The sequence below is a fragment of the Sycon ciliatum genome, chromosome 8 (genome assembly GCF_964019385.1).
Source record: "Sycon ciliatum chromosome 8, ocSycCili1.1, whole genome shotgun sequence".
Taxonomy (NCBI): domain Eukaryota; kingdom Metazoa; phylum Porifera; class Calcarea; order Leucosolenida; family Sycettidae; genus Sycon; species Sycon ciliatum.
Window position 1 is genome coordinate 16,346,279 of NC_088650.1, and position 21,776 is coordinate 16,368,054.

At 45.8% G+C, this 21,776-nt stretch overlaps 1 protein-coding gene across 2 annotated transcripts; it reads left to right on the forward strand.

The window, feature by feature from the left end:
- Positions 1 to 1,286: 1,286 nt before the first annotated feature.
- On the forward strand, positions 1,287 to 14,868 carry LOC135823859 (mucin-2-like). 2 transcript variants are annotated; one of them, XM_065336716.1, is made up of 9 exons: positions 1,287 to 1,526; positions 3,320 to 3,437; positions 4,182 to 4,367; positions 4,936 to 5,124; positions 6,008 to 6,160; positions 6,209 to 7,048; positions 8,043 to 8,165; positions 12,723 to 12,926; positions 13,877 to 14,868. In XM_065336716.1, the coding sequence occupies exons 2-9, from the start codon at positions 3,374 to 3,376 to the stop codon at positions 14,404 to 14,406; spliced, it is 2,289 nt and encodes a 762-aa protein (XP_065192788.1). In that variant the 5' UTR covers positions 1,287 to 1,526; positions 3,320 to 3,373; the 3' UTR covers positions 14,407 to 14,868. The 2 variants fall into 2 exon arrangements, with proteins under 2 accessions (XP_065192788.1, XP_065192787.1); XM_065336715.1 differs by having other exon boundaries at positions 6,008 to 7,048.
- The last annotated feature ends 6,908 nt before the right edge of the window (positions 14,869 to 21,776 follow it).

Sequence of the window (21,776 nt, forward strand, 5' to 3'; positions counted from 1 at the left end):
AATCGGGTGACCCAACAGTGCCAGGGTACTGATATAAAGGGATCAACTGGAAAAGAACAGGACGTACATGTACATGTTAACGGAAACGGAACTGCAAAGAAGAAGAAAAATTCGGATCGAGTCCTTCGGCCAGATTTCCGTTGCCACCAATGTGGACTGTAGCCTGAAGACTAAACACACGAAATAACAGTAAAATTGTACTGCGTAGCAATCCGCTGTGTGAGAATCCACAATCTTCTTCTGTGTTACATGAACAGAATCTTCAACTCAGTTCAAGCGGGAAAGAAGAATTTACGGCATACATACATGTATATACGTATGCGTTCACATTCTAGCGGTCTCTATTTCGTAGTGCTACAATCCTGTGTTGGGTCTTTGCGATGTGAGTGTACCGCTCAGCTCAGGTGGTCGGATTTCAGTTGCCAGCACTGTTGTATGTGCATCGTAGATGTGCTCGTAGTCGTAGCCAGGTACTAGGTGTGTATGTAATTGTTTTCTGCTTTGTTTGTTGTTTTTCTTAGCAATAAAACGTCAAGTAGAGAGTCTACTAGCCAATACACCTGGTTGTACCGCCACAGTGTCCCTATTATAGCCGTATATTCATAGGTGTTGGCTGCCACAAGATCACGGACGATTCGTGTTGTGTTTCAGTTTGTTTGTTTTTCTTAGCAAAAAAGCGTCAAGTAGAGAGTCTACTAGCCAATACACCTGGTTGTACCGCCACCGTGTCCCTATTATAGCCGTATATTCATAGGTGTTGGCTGCCACAAGATCACGGACGATTCGTGTTGTGTTTCAGCTAATTTATAGACCTGCATGGTTTTACTTATACATGACCATATACAAAAATAGTAAGTAGGTTTGGGCTCGCTCAGACGTTTGTGGTGGGAAGCCTTTCCTCTTCAGTACTTTGAAAACATGTGTAGCCTATCGTCCCGACGTGTAGTCTGTAGATCTGCGCGCTCATCCATAAGCTGCCTCTATCAGTATCGGCTGTTACGCACCAGCAGAAAACACTCAACATAGTCATAGGTCATCGTTCTGCGAGAGTTTACGTCTACGTCTCGTGAGGAACTCGAGAGCTCCTGCTACGGGCCGCCCAGCTCGGTCGCTGCGGTTCGACGCTGACAGTCGGTGGAAAAATCTTTCTCCAGATCTGGCCATGTCCTGGCTCGGCGTGGCATTTCTCACCTGGCCGCGAGAATCAGCCAACGTCGAGACCTCGCGACTGCATGGACGAGGTATGTATTATCAAGCATACTGATCATCTGGCTGTGGCCCTTCAGTCTTCAGATGAAATGATTGTTGCTGTAGGTCGCAGGAAGAAGGGATCACAGAGTCCTCTTTCTTGTCGGAACTGGTTCTGCTCAGGAAAAAAAGCCTGTGGATGAGTGACGATCAGTCGACCAAAGAGTGAAGTTTGGGAGGAGCGCAAAGTGATTGATTGCCTACGACCTCATCGTAACCATCTCGGACAGGAGCAAGCAACGAGGTCGACGCGATTTGTCCACTCACCCACCGCTCAGGTAAGTCCCACCGACTAACTATGCCTATTTTCACATATCCTGTGCAATCTGAAAGTGGGTCGAAGTCGAAATTCCGCTACACGCACGTAAACGGAATCAAGGAAGGTACCGATACAGTGGGACGGATGACTGGGCGGATGACCCCAACGTCGATGGGCATAGAAATCGCAAGTTTGTGACTGCTGTGAGCACCGCATGCGCAGCAGCGCTAGCTAACTGTTACTTCCATTTAGAGTGCCACAACGACTCCGGCCACCAGTGATGCAAACTCCTGTTTGGCTTACCACGAACAGTAATGACATACATGTACTAGCTTGCGGAAACGGATCAGATCCCGATGAACCAACTCGTATAGTGCTGGCACAGGTCTGTAGGCAAGTCGCCAGTCTGCTGTTCCAAGTGTTTGTTTTGGTCTATGGCGAGGATAGTGCAAACTGCGCTTAGTCTTATAAGTTCGGTGGTCAAGTGACGCAGAAAACCCCCAGCGTTGCCGTTGGGCGACCTTTCTTTAGACGATGTCGTTTTCATCGGTTGGTACCTAGTGTCTAGGCGCTGACAACACTCTGGTCGATGCCAACCTCTTTCAAACCGGATCAACTACAGAGCACAGTGCAAAAACACACACCATTGGACCATTGGACGCCCATCGCCGGAGGCGATGATAGCGATGCTACAGCAGAAGCTATAGCAGCTTTTGCTGGGATTGCACCATTCAACAGCTTGCAAGGCTGAAGAATTGACCGCCACTATTCAGCCTGGTCTACACCACACAGCTATTAAGTGGCTTTTCTGGTTCTGGGAAAAGCCACACGCACAAACACACACACACACACACACACACACACACACACACACACACACACACACACACACACACACACACACACACACACACACACACACACACTGGCAGTCAGTCACAGCTTTGGCGATACTGCTCAATGGACAAAGTGTAGACATCGTGGGATGGGCTTTGTAGTACAACGATTAGGTGTGTTTCCAAAGGCGTTGGTCTTTGAACATTATAACTCTATATGCAGTATACGGTATATCACTACAACATACTTGCCAACCATACTGGTTTTCCCGGTATTCTACCGGAAAACTAGGGCAATTAACGGCATACCAGGAATTCTTGAAGAAGTAAGGGAAATGGCACAGTACCACGAGTGTTCAAAATCAACTATTTTGTGGTAGTTGAAATGCGAGTTGTGACCAGTGCGGCGCACATAAACATGATTTCTCTGTTGGTGTTGGAGGAGTGCACTTAGTGAAGTAGCATGCAAAGCATACGACGACTCTAGGTGCTATCTTTTCAAACAACAAAAAGGAAGGCACAAAATTAAGAAAGTAAAATAATTGCTGGAGAGAGAATACTGGCTGAAAAAGGCGGAAAACAAGAAAAAAGGAGAACGAGAGGAAACAGAGGGAAACTGGGCGTGTGTGGGAACGGCTTTGGCTGGGTTGGTAACGTTAAATATGCTACAAATGCAACGGAATACTTAGATAATGCAAGTGGGATACCAAACGCGGCGTACTTCAAGTACATGTACATACATGTTGTTGGTTGACAAAAACAAGGTTTATCTAATACCATGTGAACATACAAATCCGTTGATCCCCGAGCTGCAGAGAGTGCTCAATTGCAGAGCATACATATAGATGATGAGCTAATTCGCTATTCCGTAGGTTGTGCTCGCAAAGAAGCACAGCATTCACCGCAATTGTATGCACCCACTCACGGGAGGGAGTTGAGGGTGTTCTCGGGTGGTTCATCTGATCAATGTGTTTAGGTGGAGAACCGCTAGCAACTCCACGCTTTGGACAGCTCTGCCAGTCCTGTCACCATGATTCGGCTATCGCTATCAGCCCTGCTCTTCCTGTCCTTGGCAAAGATATCATTAGGACAAGGTGAGTGCAAAGTTATACACAGTCCGAGTATTACTGTGAAAGCAGAACAAATAAGTTGGTGAGTAATATTATTCTAAAGAAGGAGTTTGTCGGGTTGAAATTTTGGTTTGTGGACCCTAACATCAAGAGAACATAACCGCAGTGTTACAAACAAGGCCGGTCTAGGCAGCTCGAGGTAGAGTGCTCAATGCACAAATCTACAGAGCAGTGTACACACACACACACACACACACACACACACACACACACACACACACACACACACACACACACACACACACACACACACACACACACACACACACACACACAACACACAGGCGAAACAACTCAGTAGCACTGTCCCAATGCCATGTCTACACTTCACACATACGCACTAACTTCCGCAATAGCATCAAATATCTAGGCCTGCTCGTAGAAGCTTCGTCGATGCTGCTGTCTGATGATCGCTGAAATTCGTGAACCTTAAAGTTAGTTACGGCTACACAGCCTTTCGCCTCTGTTGTGTGTGTAACTCCAGTGTTAAGTCCACTTGATGACATGTATTGAGCTGAACAAATCGTCTTTAGTCTGGCACTTATTTAGTCTGAAAACTCCTCAGACGAAAAGGCAAAATTTGAACTTTCACATTTGGCTACGGGCAATTGCCTTGATATGGGCTGCATGGCATGTTCTTTGGGATGACCCTTGGCGCTCTGTGCCACGCATGGGAAACAATAAAATGTGTCTGCCTTTCCCCTGCAGTCTGCCCTCACACGCCGCCAATTGTCGTGAATGGATCGTACACGTCCCAGACCACACCGATACAACTGCTCGGGACCATCATGTGGAGCTGTAATCAGGGAAGTCTTCTCTCCGGTCCCATCAGCCAGACTTGCACTGCGGAGGGTTTCCAGAGCAATCCGCCTGGCACTCCTGTCTGCGTCTACCGTAAGTGGAGGATCCCCTTGGCTACACCGGCTCTAATCTTGTCACTATCGTTTTGCGTATCGTAAAACTGCAAGTCAAGACTATCAGTGGGGGAAACTTGTCAGCACCTTCTAGGTTCGGCCTTGCCCCGTTGCACAGATGGTTAGAGCATAGCTCATGACAAGCAAGGTCCCAGGCTTGAGTCACGATCGGGTTGGAATAATTTTTCTCTTTTCAGGCAGTTCACTTCCCCGACTGATCCTTTGAATTTGATGGTCTTCAAAGCCTTTCAAAAACCAAACACAATAAAGTGCAATAATACATGTTTCCACACCAGGACTTCTCCTGTACACCACAGATCATGGAAAACGAGACGGGTACAATTTTAAGTCCAAATATATTGTGCGAGAGTGTAATACTGTACACAATGTAATGGGAATCCTGCACATACACAGCTGAGTGTTCTGGCATTCTATTGCTCCCCACTGGCTTGTCGCTTAGTGTTGAGCACTTCTACATTGGACCACTCGAACCCTATTGTGCAAATGGACGCGTGGTGAGTGCTTTTTGTGATTTGGCTCGTGTTCAGATGACTGCAAGAAGCTGCCAGTCCCATCAAATGGCACTGTTGAGTACAACCGCACGGACCTTGGTGCAACAGCATTCTACTACTGCCATCCTGGCTACCAGAGGATTGGTGTGTTAGAGAGACGTTGCATAATACAAGCTGGTCAAGCTGGTCTGGCCAGGTGGTCTGATTCAGCAACGACGTGCGACGGTAAGAGAGGTATTGCACCTTTTCTCTCGGCTGATATGCCGAGAATGGTTGGTTAGTTGGTATATTTTATTTTACTTTGCCATTATGAGCATGCATTGCTGCTTTCTTGCCTACTTGTATAACTGCGTGGATGCCGAGTGCATAAATTCGAACAACTCTATTGTTACCATTGACAAGTATAACAACAACGACAACAACGACAATGACAACAACAACAACAACAACAACAACAACAACAACAACAACAACAACAACAACAACAACAACAACAACAACAACAACAACAACAACAACAACAACAACAACAACAACAACAACAACAACAACAACAACAACAACAACAACAACAACAACAACAACAACAACTTTGTGATGTCATCACCTTTGGCATGGCTTCGGCAATAAAAATGGACACAAAACTGGGTGCTAGACAGAGAGATTTGTCACATGAGTACCATAGATATTGCCAATCAGACCCGCAATCTTGGCTGCAATGCTGGCCAAACAAAAGTAAACAAACATTCATGGTCATCTTCGAAAACTGCACAGTGGCAATGGTGGCAATAGTAAATCTGAAATTGATTGCATAAATCTGTCATTTCCTTGGCATAAATCTGCTATTTTCTGCACGGAGATCAGTTGTTTTTGCATTCATGGTCATCTTTGAAAAATTCTCAGTGGCAATAGTAAACCTGAAATTGATTGCATAAATCTGCTATTTTCTGCACGGAGATCTGTTGTTTTGCATTCATGGTCATCTTTGAAAAATTCGCAGTGGCAATAATGAACCTGGTATCGATTGCATTAATCTGTCATTTCCTTGACATACCACTGCTATTTTCTTCACGGAGATCTGTTGTTTTGTTGCGTGACACCTATCCAGATGTGGAGGAGTGCGTGATGTCCCTGGACAATTGTAATTCTCACGCAAGCTGTACAAACACAATCGGTTCCTTCACCTGTGCCTGCCACCCGGGATTCACTGGGAATGGTGTGAACTGCACTTCAACAGCCACAGCGCCTCCAACACCACCACCTGTTTCCACCCAGCCAGTGCCATCTGATGCACCCACAACACCACCACCTGTTTCCACCCAGCCAGTGCCATCTGATGCACCCACAACACCACCAGTCCAAACGAATGCACCCACAACACCGCCAGTCCAAACTAATGCACCCACAACACCAGCAGTTCCACCCACAACCCCACCAACCCCATCAACCCCATCCAGTGCACCCCCAACTCCACCAGTGCCATCCAGTGCACCCACAACCCCACCAACTCCATCAACCCCATCCAGTGCACCCACAACCCCTCCAGTCCTAACCAATGCGCCGACAATCCCACCAGCTCCAACTAACGCACCCACAATCCCACCTGTGCCCACTAGTGGACCAACTACCCCTGCACCAACTACACGACCACCGACTGCCCCATCTCCGACCACTCGTGGACCAACCACACCTGCACCAACCACAAGGGGACCCACCACACCTGCACCAACCACGAGGGGACCAACCACACCTGCACCAACCACAAGGGGACCCACCACACCTGCACCAACCATGAGGGGACCAACCACACCTGCACCAACCACAAGGGGACCCACCACAGCTGCACCAACCACGAGGGGACCCACCACACCTGCACCAACCACAAGGGGACCCACCACAGCTGCACCAACCACGAGGGGACCAACCACACCTGCACCAACCACAAGGGGACCAACCACACCTGCACCAACCACAAGGGGACCAACCACACCTGCACCAACCATGCGTGCAACAACCACCCCTGCACTACCAACCCCAGCACCGACTACCCAGGAGCCGACAACACTGAGGGTGCCGACCACACAGGCATCGACTACCCAGGCAGTGCCCACCCAACCACCGCCGACCACCGAGGAACCAATGTCAGGCAGTACGTAGCACAGATATTCATCATTGTCGATTGCGTAACAGATATTGCATGCTCAACTCCGATACTGTTGTATTGTGCATCGGGGAGTTTTTGCACGCACTTCAGTAGGGCTTGACAGTGATGACATCACAAGTCAACAAAAAAGGACTTCTGGGTGAATTGGATCTACTCTGACGATAGTGAATTGCACTACATGTATTATGAATTATACTATAGTGATGGGTAGGCCCCGTATTCTGATACATGTGTGATTTTTCCATTCCATACCAGGAGTGGGTCCCTAACCATTCCACGAGTCGGGCCACGGCTGGACATAATTTTCGAAACAGTTGACCCACCAAAATTTGCAAAACGGGCTGTTCGTCAGTAATGTTTGTTGCTGGTCAAGAATCCAATTTGGCCGGACCTTTTTGGAATCCCGTTGCCACGTCCCTGCTCACTATGTGTGTGCATGTGTGTAGGCATTCATGCGCATGTGTGTATGTATGTATAGTATACATTTGTATGTGTGTGTTTGGGTGAGTGTGTGTGTGTGTGTGTGTGTGTGTGTGTGTATGTGTGTGTGTGTGTGTGTGTGTGTGTGTGTGTGTGTGTGTGTGTGTGTGTGTGTGTTCTTGGCAGGAAAGACTTTGTGCAAATTGTCAGCCTTGCTGGGTGCTGAACAGCACTGTCCCCAAATGGGTTACCATGACGCTCAGTGTAGCATTCCCATCATGGTCTTTTGTACTGCAAGTGTAATGTATAACGCATTGCTTGGACTAGGCTTACCTGATGTGGTCTACAAACTGTAGCAACCGTAAACTATTGATCATACAGGGCATTCCTAGTTCAGTGTAGCACGGGCATCAGATTACCCTTCTCTGGCCCATACAAGCCTAACCCTTATATTTGCACATGACATAAGCAATATGTTGAGTTTGGAATTTTTAGTTTGTTTTGTGTTGGAAGGCGCAGTTCACCAATTGGAATTCATTTTCTCCTCTTCTGCTTGTAGGTGGCGACGTCCCGACTTGCCAGTCAACAACATGTAAAAATGGTGGAACCTGTACAGATGGCATCGGCATCGGATTAACGTGCACCTGTGTCCCGGGTTTCAAAGGAATGTTCTGTGGCGAAGGTATGGAACAGGGTCATTTACTTCTTAATTCCGTCAATAATCATCGCGAACGAGGTGCTGCGATCTCAAACTCGCCTAGTATCGAACTGGCCATACTCTCAACTAGAATCGTGATGGCAGTATAGGCAAATGATGAAGTACGCACAAATTGAACTGATGGGAAAGGAAAGTCACCAGTATTAATTTATCCTGTTCACGCAATGCCAGGTTCTGCACAGTGCCATTTAAGGGTATACACAGATTATAACTGTAAACTTTGCCCCTGTACAGGGCCTGTCCCCCCCCCCTCCCATTTTTTGCGGCCAAAATTGTTTTTTTGCAAGGTTCAGTGTGACAGTGTATACAGGCAGCCGCAGTACAGGCCAAACATTTTATGGCCGAAATGTGTTTTAGCCCGTAGGCTGGGAGGCCGACATTTGAATGGCCTAAAACTTGTGCTGAAGTAGACTTACGGTAGTGGCTACCCTGGTGAGTGAGCCTGCTGCTGTTGCTTTGCACAATGTACCACATAGCCTGCTGCTGTTGCTTTGCACAATGTACCACATAGCCTGCTGTTGGTAATGTTCAGCTAGTCCTTAACTCCTTAGTATTCAGTTATCAAAGTACTTCAACTGTGCAGTTTTAAAACAGGCCATATCAGCACACGAAGCACAGAAGCCATATCGTTTCTACTAGGCCTTTCGTACCGTTACTTTTCAAGTCGAATACGATGGTGATGCAAAAAGGCCATATGTATAGATATTCCAAACTCCTATTGACAACGTTCAGAGCTTCGAAATACAGTAAAACCTGGTTTAAGCGACCACTCGCGGTGCAAGCAAGAGTGGTCGTTAAAGCCAGGTGGTCTTTAGAACCACGTGCCATAGTGTCTGTGTGGAACTGTCAGTGCATGGATAAACGGTCTTTAAGAGCAGGTGGTCGCTAAACCCAGAGGTCGCGTACACCAGGTTTTACTGTAAATAACATTCCTTCTGGAGCTTCCTAGCTGCAAGTGAGCATAAGAGACATAAAAGAGCTTTTAAAAGCTCATGTGAACTCCCATTGTTGACCATATTTCTGTACACTCAAATCTCAATGGGATGTGTACAATGGCAGTGAATATACACGGGATTCCCAAGGTCACCTAACGTGAATGAGTTTCTATCAGCCTGTACACCCCATGGAGTGCGTAGTGTAAGCTACACCAACAAACAACAAATGACTCCTTGCCACCCGCACTTGATAACTCAGTCACATGCCAGGTGTAGAATATACAAACACCCTCCCCCCTTCCCCCCCCCTACACACACACACACCTGTCCTGTCCTGTTGACCCACTGCCTTAAAGGTTACGTGGTCCCATTGCGGGAGGAGGGAGAGGAGCAAACACGCCGGCGCCGGGTCAGGTCCCTGGACTGCCGAAATCTCCGAGAGCAGTGCTGACACATTAGTGGAAACTTGGCACGTTCATCCGTTGTGTCACACACACACGCACGCGCACGCGCACAAGCACGCGCGCGCGCACGCATGCACGCACGCACGCACGCACCCACCCACACCCACACCCACACCCACACACACCTCAGACCTCAGACCTCAGACCTCAGACCTCAGACCTCAGACCTCAGACCTCAGACCTCAGACCTCAGACCTCAGACCTCAGACCTCAGACCTCAGACCTCAGACCTCAGACCTCAGACCTCAGACCTCAGACCTCAGACCTCAGACCTCAGACCTCAGACCTCAGACATGCCCATCGCGGAAGCGATGATAGCGAACAGCTATGTTAGACATAGCAACTTGTGCTGGGGATTACACCATTCAACAGCTTGCAAGGCTGTCCCTATTTTTCCATTTTTTTTCTACACACACCACACCACATACTGTTGGTACTGTTGGTAACCACCCAGGAGAATGAAAGAAAAGTCAGAAAGAGTCCGAGACAGAGAAGAAAGACGTGTGCGACCATAATCGTCGGGAATTGAACCCGCAACCTCTCGATTGGAAATCGATTGCACATACCACTGCACCATATGGAACACACACACACACACACACACACACACGTATAATTATATTTATTTATTTATTTATTTATTTATTCAACATCTTATGGCTTCCGATGGCAGCCAAAACGGGAAGATGTGGGTGATAGCCAACCATGGTAAAAGAAGGAGAAGATTATATACATGAAAAGGAAACAGCCGAAAAGCTATATTGATTCGTTTTTACTTGCAAGTATTATTATTATGGTGCACTCAGTCATCAGCAGGCCCTCAGATTCACTTCAAATTCTTTCAATGATGCAGAAGTCTTCACTGAGTCGGGAAGTTGTAGCCATGCACAGTAGCCCTGGAAGAATGGCGATCTTGTGAATTGCGTTGACTTGGCCTTGGGAAGAGACACTTTGTTTCTGGTTGAGCGGCCCGAAACAAACCAGTTATAAGGCTTTATATGTTCAGGAACACAACCCAAGAGCATTCGATGAACCAATATACAGAGGCAAGTTAGTCGGCGTTGCTCTAACGGAGTAGTCTGAGCTAATAAGTACAACTCATTGGAGGGAAAGGAAGGTTTCTTCGAGAACAAAATTTTTAGAACTTTCTTATGATGAACTTCAATGGAATCGGATAAGACCTTAGCTAGGCCACACCAGGCTGTGGCAGCATATTCAAACAATGGAAGGAGATAAATTTTATATATAGCATATATATTGTTTGCCTGATGATTGCACACGGTGCATGAAACTCGGAGTAGCGAAATATTACGAGTGATCCATTGTTTGTTGACATGTAATTATAAAAATATAGAACAATAGAAGTATTTCTTGCGTCGGCAAAAAAGTGCTCAATGTCCTAAGACAGAGCGGGGTTATACACTCAGACACAAAGGATCTCCAAGTTTCTCAGTGTTGCTACTCTGAGTCAGAGTAGCAACACTGAGAAACTTGGAGATCCTTTGTGTCTGAGTGTATATATATATATATATATATAGTACAGCATGCTGTCCGCAGATTGAGTATAATATAGTATATATTTAAATAGAGACGTAGGCGAACAAAATTTATATACACACAACAACAAGGTTGGCAATTTCATAATACTAAAAGCTTTTCACCCATTTTCATCAGTAGGTACATGGAAATAAGCAAGAACGAAAACGAAGCCAGAATTTATACTGGGGGTAGAGAATCAGCAAGAATATTCTTACGCGCCTCAAATTCACACTACACTACCATAAGAATGTATGGAGCAGTGGAAAAATGCGGGAAACAACACATGAGGGGAATGCAGTACCAGAACAAACACGTGATGAAGTTGTCAGTCCGGTTGCAGCTTGAACAGCCGTAGCACCTTGATGTGCTTCTTTTGTCGACACAGTTCTGGCCTCAAACTGCGAATGTACAGCGCCTCCAGTGGGAATCGGTGCGCGCTGTTCCGGGCTGGTGTGATGACACTGAAGCTGCTGTTGCGTTCCTGCGGGATGCATTCAGGTTGCGCCTGCAAATGCTTTGTGATGGCGCTATCACTTGTTGCCACACGTTTGTCAGGCGGCTTCTTGTACAGCTTGTCTGGGATATGCTGCTTGATCCTTTCCGAGAATCGCTGACATGTCTCACCAACGTACGTCCGCTCTCACCGTCAGGAACGCAACAGCAGCTTCAGTGTCATCACACCAGCCCGGAACAGCGCGCACCGATTCACACTGGAGGCGCTGTACATTCGCAGTTTGAGGCCAGAGCTGTGTCAACAAAAGAAGCACATCAAGGTGCTACGGCTGTTCAAGCTGCAACCGGACTGACAACTTTATCACGTGTTTGTTCTGGTACTGCATTCCCCTCATGTGTTGTTTCCCGCATTTTTCCACTGCTCTATACATTCTTATGGTAGTGTAGTGTGAACTTGAGGCGCGTAAGAATATTCTTGCTGATTCTCTACCCCCAGTATACATTCTGGCTTCGTTTTCGTTCTTGCTCATTCCCATGTAACTACTGATGAAAATGGGTGAAAAGCTTTTAGTATTATGAAATTGACAACCTTGTTGTTGTGTGTATATAAATTTTGTTCGCCTACGTCTCTATTTATATATATATATATATATATATATATATAGTGTATATATATATATACACTCAGACACAAAGGATCTCCAAGTTTCTCAGTGTTGCTACTCTGAGTTTCGTGCAAAAGCACTCTTCAGGCAACTTACTCTTCTCTCACATCAGTATCCCTTTACATACCAGAAAAGACGAAAAGAAGCACCCTAGGTGGGAATCACAGGTGGAGAAAAGAAGCACGCTAGCCAGACTAGGTGGGAATCACAGGTGAAGATAAATGTGGCAAGTGTGGTAGTGTGAGCAATCGCGCAGGCCGGGTGGTGTGCATAAATATATCCTCAATCTGCGGACAGACCTGTTTCGTCCTTTGTGGACTCGTCAGCGCATCAGCGCATCAGCGTCAACGCATATAATATATGGGCGATGCCCATCGATAAGACCAGGGCTGATCAGAAGCAGCTACGGCAGAATTCCGGTAGTGATAAAGAACCTCCTTTGTTCATCTGTCTGTGTTTGGGCAGGTGTGACGTGCTCGGATCCTAACACACCCAACACAACCATCGCGAATCTGCACAGTCGCTCACCGTCGATTAACAGCTCAGGGAGCTACAGCTACAACGCGCGCCTGTCGTATTACTGTCTGGAGGGATTCAATCTGAACGGAACAGCTGCACGACGTTGCCAGGCAAATGGTGCCTGGTCGGCCGATGAACCCACTTGTGTTGGTAAGCTGATTGTGTGGAGTAATGCACGTCCTTCTGTGAAAAAGGTGACAAACCGTTTACATACATGTATGAAGCTACACATAGCAGCTAACCCTGGAGTGAAGTGATGGGGTATGGACTGGTTCTCACTCTATCCACTGTCCATCTGTTTCTCCCTGTCTCTCTCCTTCGCTCTGTCTGTCTGGCTGGCTGTCTGCCCGTCTGCCTCTCAGTGTGTCTGCCTCTCTCTCTCTCTCTCACACACACACTCTCTCTTTCTCTTCATATCTCTGGTTCTCTTTCTCTGTCTCCCTGTCTCTCTCTCTCTCAGACACACACTCTCTATCTATCTATCTATCTATCTATCTATCTATCTATCTATCTATCTATCTCTCTCTCTCTCTCTCTCTCTCTCTCTCAGACACACACACTCTCTCTATCTCTCTCTCTCTCTCTCTCTCTCTCTCTCTCTCTCTCTCTCTCTCTCTCTCTCTCTCTCTCTCTCTCTCTCTCTCAGACACACACACACTCTCTCTCTCTCTATCTATCTATCTATCTATCTATCTCTCTCTCTCTCTCTCTCTCTCAGACACACACACTCTCTCTCTCTCTCTATCTATCTATCTATCTATCTATCTCTCTCTCTCTCAGACACACACACACTCTCTCTCTATCTATCTCTCTCTCTCTCATAAAGTTAGTGTAAGGCAAAATGCATCAGCAAATGAAGTCGGCTACAGGTAGATTTACATCATTCATATCGCCAACTGTATGAATAGTTCAGACTTAAGTGCAAATCCTGGATCCTTCCAAGCCCACTCTAGATTCTCTCTGCCTCAACGTCTCTCCCTCTATCTCTTTCTCTATGACTATCGCTTGCCTCCTTGTGACAGAGATTTGCTAATTGATATTTACATTTGCCTTCGGATTTGTGTTTTCTCTGTTCGATGGTCCCGCACTGTGATCTTCAGGCACTGCCAGGGTCTATGGTAGCTGGCTGTCACTCCACCAAGAGCTCATCCAGAGTCTTCAGCAGGAAACGGCCGCAGGCATGGTGCCAAACTCCACAGCCCAGGTCATTGACGTGGACGACACGGTTACTATTTACCACGTGCAGTTCTGGCAGGAGGCGCTGGACTCCTGGCTGATGACGACCAACAAGTGGCGCGAGGTCATGCTGTCGCGCGGCTTTAACATCCCGGCCGTGCCCGCTCTGGTCAACGACTCCAGCGCCAATGTTCACGCGCGCTGGCAGGCGAGTGTGGAGTACGCGGGTATGCTGACAGATCTATGGTACACCGAGGCCACCACCGGCGCCAATCAGCTGAGCGCCGTGTCACCTACGGCGGGAACGGCAGCCGCGCAAACCGATGCCATCTACACCGAAGACCTCTACCAGAAGCTGGCCAAGAACCTGCCCACTCTCATCACCAACTACAAGGAGAGCGCTGCTGGACCCACACCGGCAGCGCCCGTGTCCACAGCTCCGCTGGGAGAATAGAAACAGGACACGGCGTGTTCTCCGTAAAGCCCGGCCAGTGGGCGCAGACATTCTTAACGCTATATTCTGTATAACGCACCATCTATGCTCTTCTTGTTCACCTGTAGATCCTAGTCAATGTAGGCAAACGCTTGCAGTCTGCATTTGAAAATATGTAATAGTTGTATGATATAAAATTGATCCTCGATCGAAATTCTGTACTGTTGTATTGCTCTGTATTTCGACAAACTAGTTCAATTGTACAAAGTCATTCTTCAAGTGCATGTAGAGTGTATTGACATGACATGACATTGCATTAGATGTATTGCCTGGCTTCTCGTCGACTTCTCCACACTATGGTTTTCAGAACAGCCTGGTACGGTTTCTGTTTTTAGGCTACTGTGATGATTGTGCAGCTTTTTATAAGGTATAGTTTTAAATGTACTCCTGCCTCATCGTGGCTGATGATTGTAGCATAACACACTCATATTGTAATGAAATGCAAAGACATGATAAAGTGGAGATTGGATATAACGACCTTGGATATACAGTAACGACAAATCGAGTTTAGCGACAAAATTCCGTTGCCCAAGCCGTTTGGCCAGTCCTTTCTGTACATTATAGATCGGGTATAACGACCTCGAAAATAACGACAGATCGAATTTACTTCGAGTACTGACACTTGTTTGGTGCCGGAGGACCTGAAAATACACCGAGTATAACGACTTAAATCTCTCCTCTTGTATCAGGCGGAGTGCGATGCATGGGACATGTCTGTGTCCCATGCCCGGACCTCTGGCAGTCTGGGTCCCTCCACACGTGCTGGTCATTGCAATAAATTATGTAGCCGCAGTGTAGCGGTGTAGTTGCTATGCGTGACTTTTGGCTTGAACCCGATGATGCATGCAAGGCACATGCACATACACATCGGAAATCCATAGGCATTATAATTACCGTATGCACATGCATTATCTCAACTCGCATGGTGAGCCGATTAAAAAAATATGATGAAAAAGGAAAAGTATACAAATAATCTACGTGGAGATAAAAGTTTAATAATAGCTATGAAAAGTATGAATGCCGCAGACATCACCACGCAACATGACAATTTGTTCAAGGTTTGGTTTTGTGTGTTTCCAAAATCGTGTTCATGAGTTGTTTCTGCACTGTTCATGTCCGTTTGTCACACTTACTCTTTATTTTAGTTCTCACCTTTTGTAATACTTACCACAAGTTACCCGTCATGTGTCACACTTCTTTGGATTTTTAACCTTTGTTTTTCCCTTGATCTCTTTAGTTCCGTATTTCCACTGATGATCGGAACGTGAAAATCGATTTTGGAAACACACAAAACCAAACCTTGAACAAATTGTCATGTTGCGTGGTGATGTCTGCGGCATTCATACTTTTCATAGCTATTATTAAAAAGGAAAAGGACAAAAATAATGTTACGAGTGTCAGGCCGCCGAATGTCTCAGTACTCCCTGTCAGTTTTGTGCCATTTTGTCGCACTCGCTGACTGTATAACTATAAGATCTGGTTACGTTGGTGGACATTTAGTCATAACTCGTAACATTCTGTCCTTTTCCTTTCACATGCATATCTGCAATACATTTCTGTCATTCTGATATAAATGTACATTATTGCATAATGAATGTGAAGATCGTGTTTAGTGACAGATCGAATATAGTGACATTTTGTTTTCTCCCGAAGGAGTGTCGTTATAATCCAATCTCCACTGTAGTACAGCTCGTAACGAAACCTTTACCCGAAGTGTATGGCACTCATGAGTATCGTACTCGCGTCCTTTGTCCAAATAATTGTTACAGGTTTTCGTCTTTCAAGGAGATGGCTGCGTTCAATGATCTTGGTCTGAGACAGTGAGAGCGTTCTTTCCCAATCGAACGGATTCCCAAATCGGTCATATGACAATCCAAACAGACAGTACGCGACTTGTTTCCCCCGTCTGCTCCACTATTACTTCTCGGTTCAGGCTAACAGTCGTAGGTGTCCTGGTGAGAAGTCACAGATCACTGAGCGAGGCTGCTGAGCAAGCTGTGAAACAGAAAGCACTTGCCCATAGCTCAGTAGACAGACACCGTGCTCACAGTAGGTTTGGTGGTCGGGATTTGAGATGGCCGCTTGGTAGTATGGATTGGCACCATTTCCGCGGCCGGAAAGGTTGTGGAAATTCGGGGGCATATGACGAATAAAGTCACAACTTTCAGATCCTCTAAACAGTGTAAGTACACGTTTCGAGAGTTTTCAAAGACTGCTTGTATCCTTTCTCCTGCAACGGGTAACGGTTACCTTGCATGGGAATGTCTAGAATGAGCTACACCTGTACTAAGGGCGTGAGCTGGATACTTAGCTCCTGGGATTCCTTTCTGCTGAGAATGTCAGGAGCAATGTGGACGCATCATGTCCCTCAGAGCTCAGTCCGAAGGTACTGTATTCTGTTATGGACCATTTCCGGAGCGATGTCAACGGACTGTGCAGTCTGTGCTTAGCTATGGCTGAAGCACTGCCCAGGTCACTACAGCAAACACGTTACGTGTACCGGGAAAGGCATAAAAAAAGGTTCCAGTGTGTTCCAGGACAATGGCGTGTTCGCACACCGTAAAGCGCGTCCAAAAGTATCATTCGTAGATCTACAAGGAGAAATGTCTAGCCTATTTCAATGTACCTGAAATGTCTAGCCTATTTCAATGTACCTGAAATGTCTAGCCTATTTCAATGTACCTGAAATGTCTAGCCTATTTCAATGTACCTGAAATGTCTAGCCTATTTCAATGTACCTGAAATGTCTAGCCTATTTCAATGTACCTGAAATGTCTAGCCTATTTCAATGTACCTGAAATGTCTAGCCTATTACAATGCACCTGTATGTCGTAGATATATTGGATGGCTGGAAACATGTGCTTGGTAGTGGTACCGGTCCGAGCGCTCCCTAGATCTACTGCAGGGCTGCTGTTCGGAAGAAGGCATTGAACTGAAACGTAAACAATGAGCAATTGTTGTTGATTTCTATCCAAACACCAGGAACCGTATGTACGCGTTTGACTGGTGTACGATCCTTGGCCCAAGAAGGCCCGCGCCATCTTCCGAACACTCATGCACCACGTAGCCCCGCCACACCCTACCAGAGATCAAGAAGAACAAACACTCCTCGTTGTGGAAGTATCGGCAAAGAGGCTGAGCTATAACATAGAAGTACATGTACAAGTCATGTAGCAGTACCACACGGAAACTTCACAACGAACCGTCTTCTGAATATCTTCTGCTACCTGCTACATGTGCCCGATATGCTCTATGGCACTGAGCACTCCCTGCAGTTCGGGGATTCGTTTCCCTCCTGTGCGTTTGTTGCTTATCGTGTTCATGCTTGTATTTGCTTTGTCGGTGTCCATGTTTGTTTTTTCCTTTGTTTTCTGTTCTGCTTGTTTCCGGGAACACAGCCCCCATGCGGTGTGATTTGAGTGTGTGATTTGAGTGTGTGATTTGAGTGTGGGATCTGAGTGTGGGATCTGAGTGTGGGATCTGAGTGTGGGATTTGAGTGTGGGATCTGAGTGTGGGTTTTGAGTGTGGGATTTGAGACTAGAGGTACAAGTGCAGTCATCAGATAAAGTTTCCGAATACTGTGGTCCTCCATCTTGTTACATGCTGTCAACCAACAACAAGTAGAGTCATGTACATGCATGTGTATCAGTTCTGACATCTACCCAACTCATCGACATCAACATTAGTCATTACGTCAAAATTTATTTGCATTGCTCTAAAGTTAGACAGCGGTTTTGGGAACTGCTAGTTGCATAATTATTTTCGCAATCATTACGTTATGAGGATCTAGCAAAGTGGACTACAGTGTATGCATGCGGCAGTGAACAAGCGTGCCGTCATGTCAGGACGGAGGCGGTGAATAGTCGTACTTCAATGACGAATCTGAATACATTGTGGGGCCAGCTGTAGGGTGCGTTTGCTGAAGTACTTTGACAATTATAATTACATTTCACTTGAATTGTACATTGTACAATGTATTGATTTTCAATAGAAATCTCCATATTGTTGATTTGTTTACCATTCATCTCCAGGCCGAGGTGTCCAGCAATCACACGTGCACCATAGTGTGGACGTCAGCCCTACTGAAATCATCTGCGTACATTGCACCAACTAGTGGTAGATTTTTCTTTTGACCAGACGAGACCAGACGACGCTTGCAGACACCAGCACGAACACTGCACCAGTCATACTCCGCAACAGCTAGACGTTGTTCCTGACAAGCCTTGTTTCGTTCCATTATGGTGTTGGGAACTCATCAGAGGAGAGGTAGATGTTGAATGAAATGGGTTGAACTAAAATGATACTGTTTTATGGAAGATATTGGCGAAATGCGAGTACACTCAACGAACTATCATGTGTGACAAATCAACACGAATGAAATAGTGTAGAACGGAGGTGTTATGAACACTACCGACACAACTATCACAGGTGCTAGGTCAATCACAAGGAGAAAGAGAGGTACACAGAATAGGTTGCGCTAAGAAAACTACACGTCACAAAGTAACGTTATACTGACGTGGTGACAAAGATGCCGGGTGTAAAGACTTTTAAAGTAGAAGCCGAGTGACCATGGTGACAGCCAACAAAATCATGTTGGACGTCTAACGTCACATTTGGAAGTTGCTAACTGCACAAGACAAAATACTTCACGATATTCGAAAGCTGAAGTTGGGTAGAAAGGAGTGTGTGATGCAGTGGCGAACTGTGAGATGCTACCGCGATGCTTCCATCCAGATCTCAACAGCAGGGTTGGCGTATAACGCTATAATCCTTGCAGGCTGCAAGTTGCAGCAGATCATCCTTCTTCACATCAATGGCAGATTTCCTGGTCCATGAAAAGTCATAATTTGATTGACGGACCTCCTGAAGATGGCATCACCAAATTATTGCACCAACTGACTATCCACATCGAAATAGCACGCGTGTACATACATGTATTCTGTAATTGATGTCCCGAGTAGCCCTTTCCCAAAGATGCTCGCCACTTTTTTCGCAACTTTTCGTCGTAAGAAATCGCAACTTTCTTCATTTTCGCAACCTTGGCCCCATGGCACGGGGTCAAAAGGTCAAGTCACGGACTACAGTCTACATGTCGGACAAATGCATACTCGCTATTTTTTTTTATTTCTCGCCTGCCTTCACTCTTCAGACTCCTTTCAGAGAAAAAGTAGATCAATGGTAGTTACGATAATGTGCATTCCCTTTTCCGTGCACTGGAATGATGTAGGATACAGTACATGCAACAGGCTACTGGCACTGTGTAAAGTGGTGGTTCACAGCAGGAAAGGGTGTACGAGTTTGCTGTCGCTGCACGTCTACTATGTCTGCTCCTTTTAGCCACTTTTGAGCTTTTTCTAAAAATATGAATGCGATTTCAGTAACTAGCACTTGTTTTGGCACGGTTGCGAAAAGCATAAGTTGCGAAAAATTATGGTATCTTTGGGAAAGGGCTAATCCCAAGTCGCCTGATCCAGTTCGGTGCTTGAAGAAAATCTGAGTCGCGAGGAATGTGTCAGCCTCCTTCGTGCACTGTTTGTAATAGTGCTCAAAGCGAGATCTCTACGTTGGCTACGTTGGTATACATGTACATGTACTGTACATGTAGGTATTATCAGGAGTACTAGCACATAAACCTCTTATGTACTCTTGGTATTATACATGTACATGTACTTGTACTGTACCTTGATTATCAGATACTACGAGTCTACGACGGGCACTGGAGTTTGAAATAATTTTCCTGCGGTTATGCAGAATCCTCGTGGTGGTGGTGGAGTTAAAAAGCCTACACCAAAAATGACTACTCTTGGCACGCTTGCGATAGACCCCGCATCCGTACACCCCTTATTGTATAAATTATAACCGTAGATGCTGGAGCGCGCTAAGCTCACAGGAAGCTTGCTCGGTGCCAGAAAGAGTCACATTAGGGACGTTTTCTCATACCGGCTTCCGCATGGGCACTATTGATGTACATACATGTATCTACATGTATAATTATGGCAGTTATCTAGAGCATTTTCTGCAGCAGTTTTCCTTTCTCTGAGTCCGAAATGGCGATGTTAAATGTAAAACAATGATGTAATAAGTTATAACGTTGCAAGCAGACCGTTGGTAACACGGTGCACGTGCCATCCTGTCGGAGTGTCCTCCATGGCTTCTGCTGAACGTCATTGTCCACAAATTCATGAATGAAAATGTTACATACATTAAGCCTAGAAAATGATGACGTACATGTATGTTGAATTCCTGCACTCGATGATTCACTCACTGCGCTGTCAGTTTTGCGCTAGATTCTGGCACGATGTGCCTATACTAAGTATTGCTATTCAAAAAACTGGATTTGGTAACTGCAACACATACGTGTACATTGGGTCACATTGCTTCCTAATCCTAGTAAAGTGTTTACTAATTGATAATTCATCAATGGATATCGCTGCGTCTCTCACCTGCCACGTACCAAGGAGCTACATGGATATGTACCTGTACATGCCCCGAATCCAGGGGGATGAAAAGGTCATTAAAAGCTGCCATTTTACCGATTGAGTTCTCCGCTGTGGCCTGTGTAGCTTTCAGGAAAGATGAGTTGGTGACAGGGCGACAAATGTACCGGCAACGTTGCCAAGGTTAGATTGACTCCTGCTGATTCAGTGCATGTCACAGGGAAAAAGTAGCGTTCTATACAATGAGAAAGAGAGATACAGAGATAGAGAGATAGATAGATACAGAGATACAGAGATAGATAGATATATATATAGATAGATAGATAGAGATAGATAGATAGATAGATAGATAGATAGATAGATAGATAGATAGATAGATAGATAGATAGATAGATAGATAGATAGATAGATAGATAGATAGATAGATAGATAGATACAGAGATAGAGTCCACAAAGGACAAAACAGTTCTGTCCGCAGATTGAGTATTTCGCGGACAGATATATAGATAGATAGATGCAGAGCTCACTGACTTGTCAGTTTGACCACTCTGGCAAGGTACGTTCGGGCCTGATTGGAAATTTTTATTTCCATTGCTATCAGGTTCGGCCTCATTTCCTCTGTGCTGCGCTGACGAGTCCACAAAGGACGAAACAGTTCTGTCCGCAGATTGAGTAGATAGATAGATAGAGATAGATAGATAGATAGATAGATAGATAGATAGATAGATAGATAGATAGATAGATAGATAGATAGATAGATAGATAGATAGATAGATAGATACAGAGATAGAGAGATAGAGTCCACAAAGGACGAAACAGTTCTGTCCGCAGATTGAGTATTTCGCTCCTGCTCTTGTAGCAGTTGAGCACTCTTGCGTGGGGTAGTGCCTTTG

Bases quoted from the DNA above. Each gene is read 5' to 3' on its own strand.
- LOC135823859 (XM_065336715.1), top strand. From the start codon at position 3,374: ATGATTCGGCTATCGCTATCAGCCCTGCTCTTCCTGTCCTTGGCAAAG. The intron at 5,125-6,007 runs GTAAGAGAGGTA...ACACCTATCCAG, and splicing joins TTCAGCAACGACGTGCGACG to ATGTGGAGGAGTGCGTGATG. The intron at 12,927-13,876 runs GTAAGCTGATTG...TGTGATCTTCAG, and splicing joins CGATGAACCCACTTGTGTTG to GCACTGCCAGGGTCTATGGT.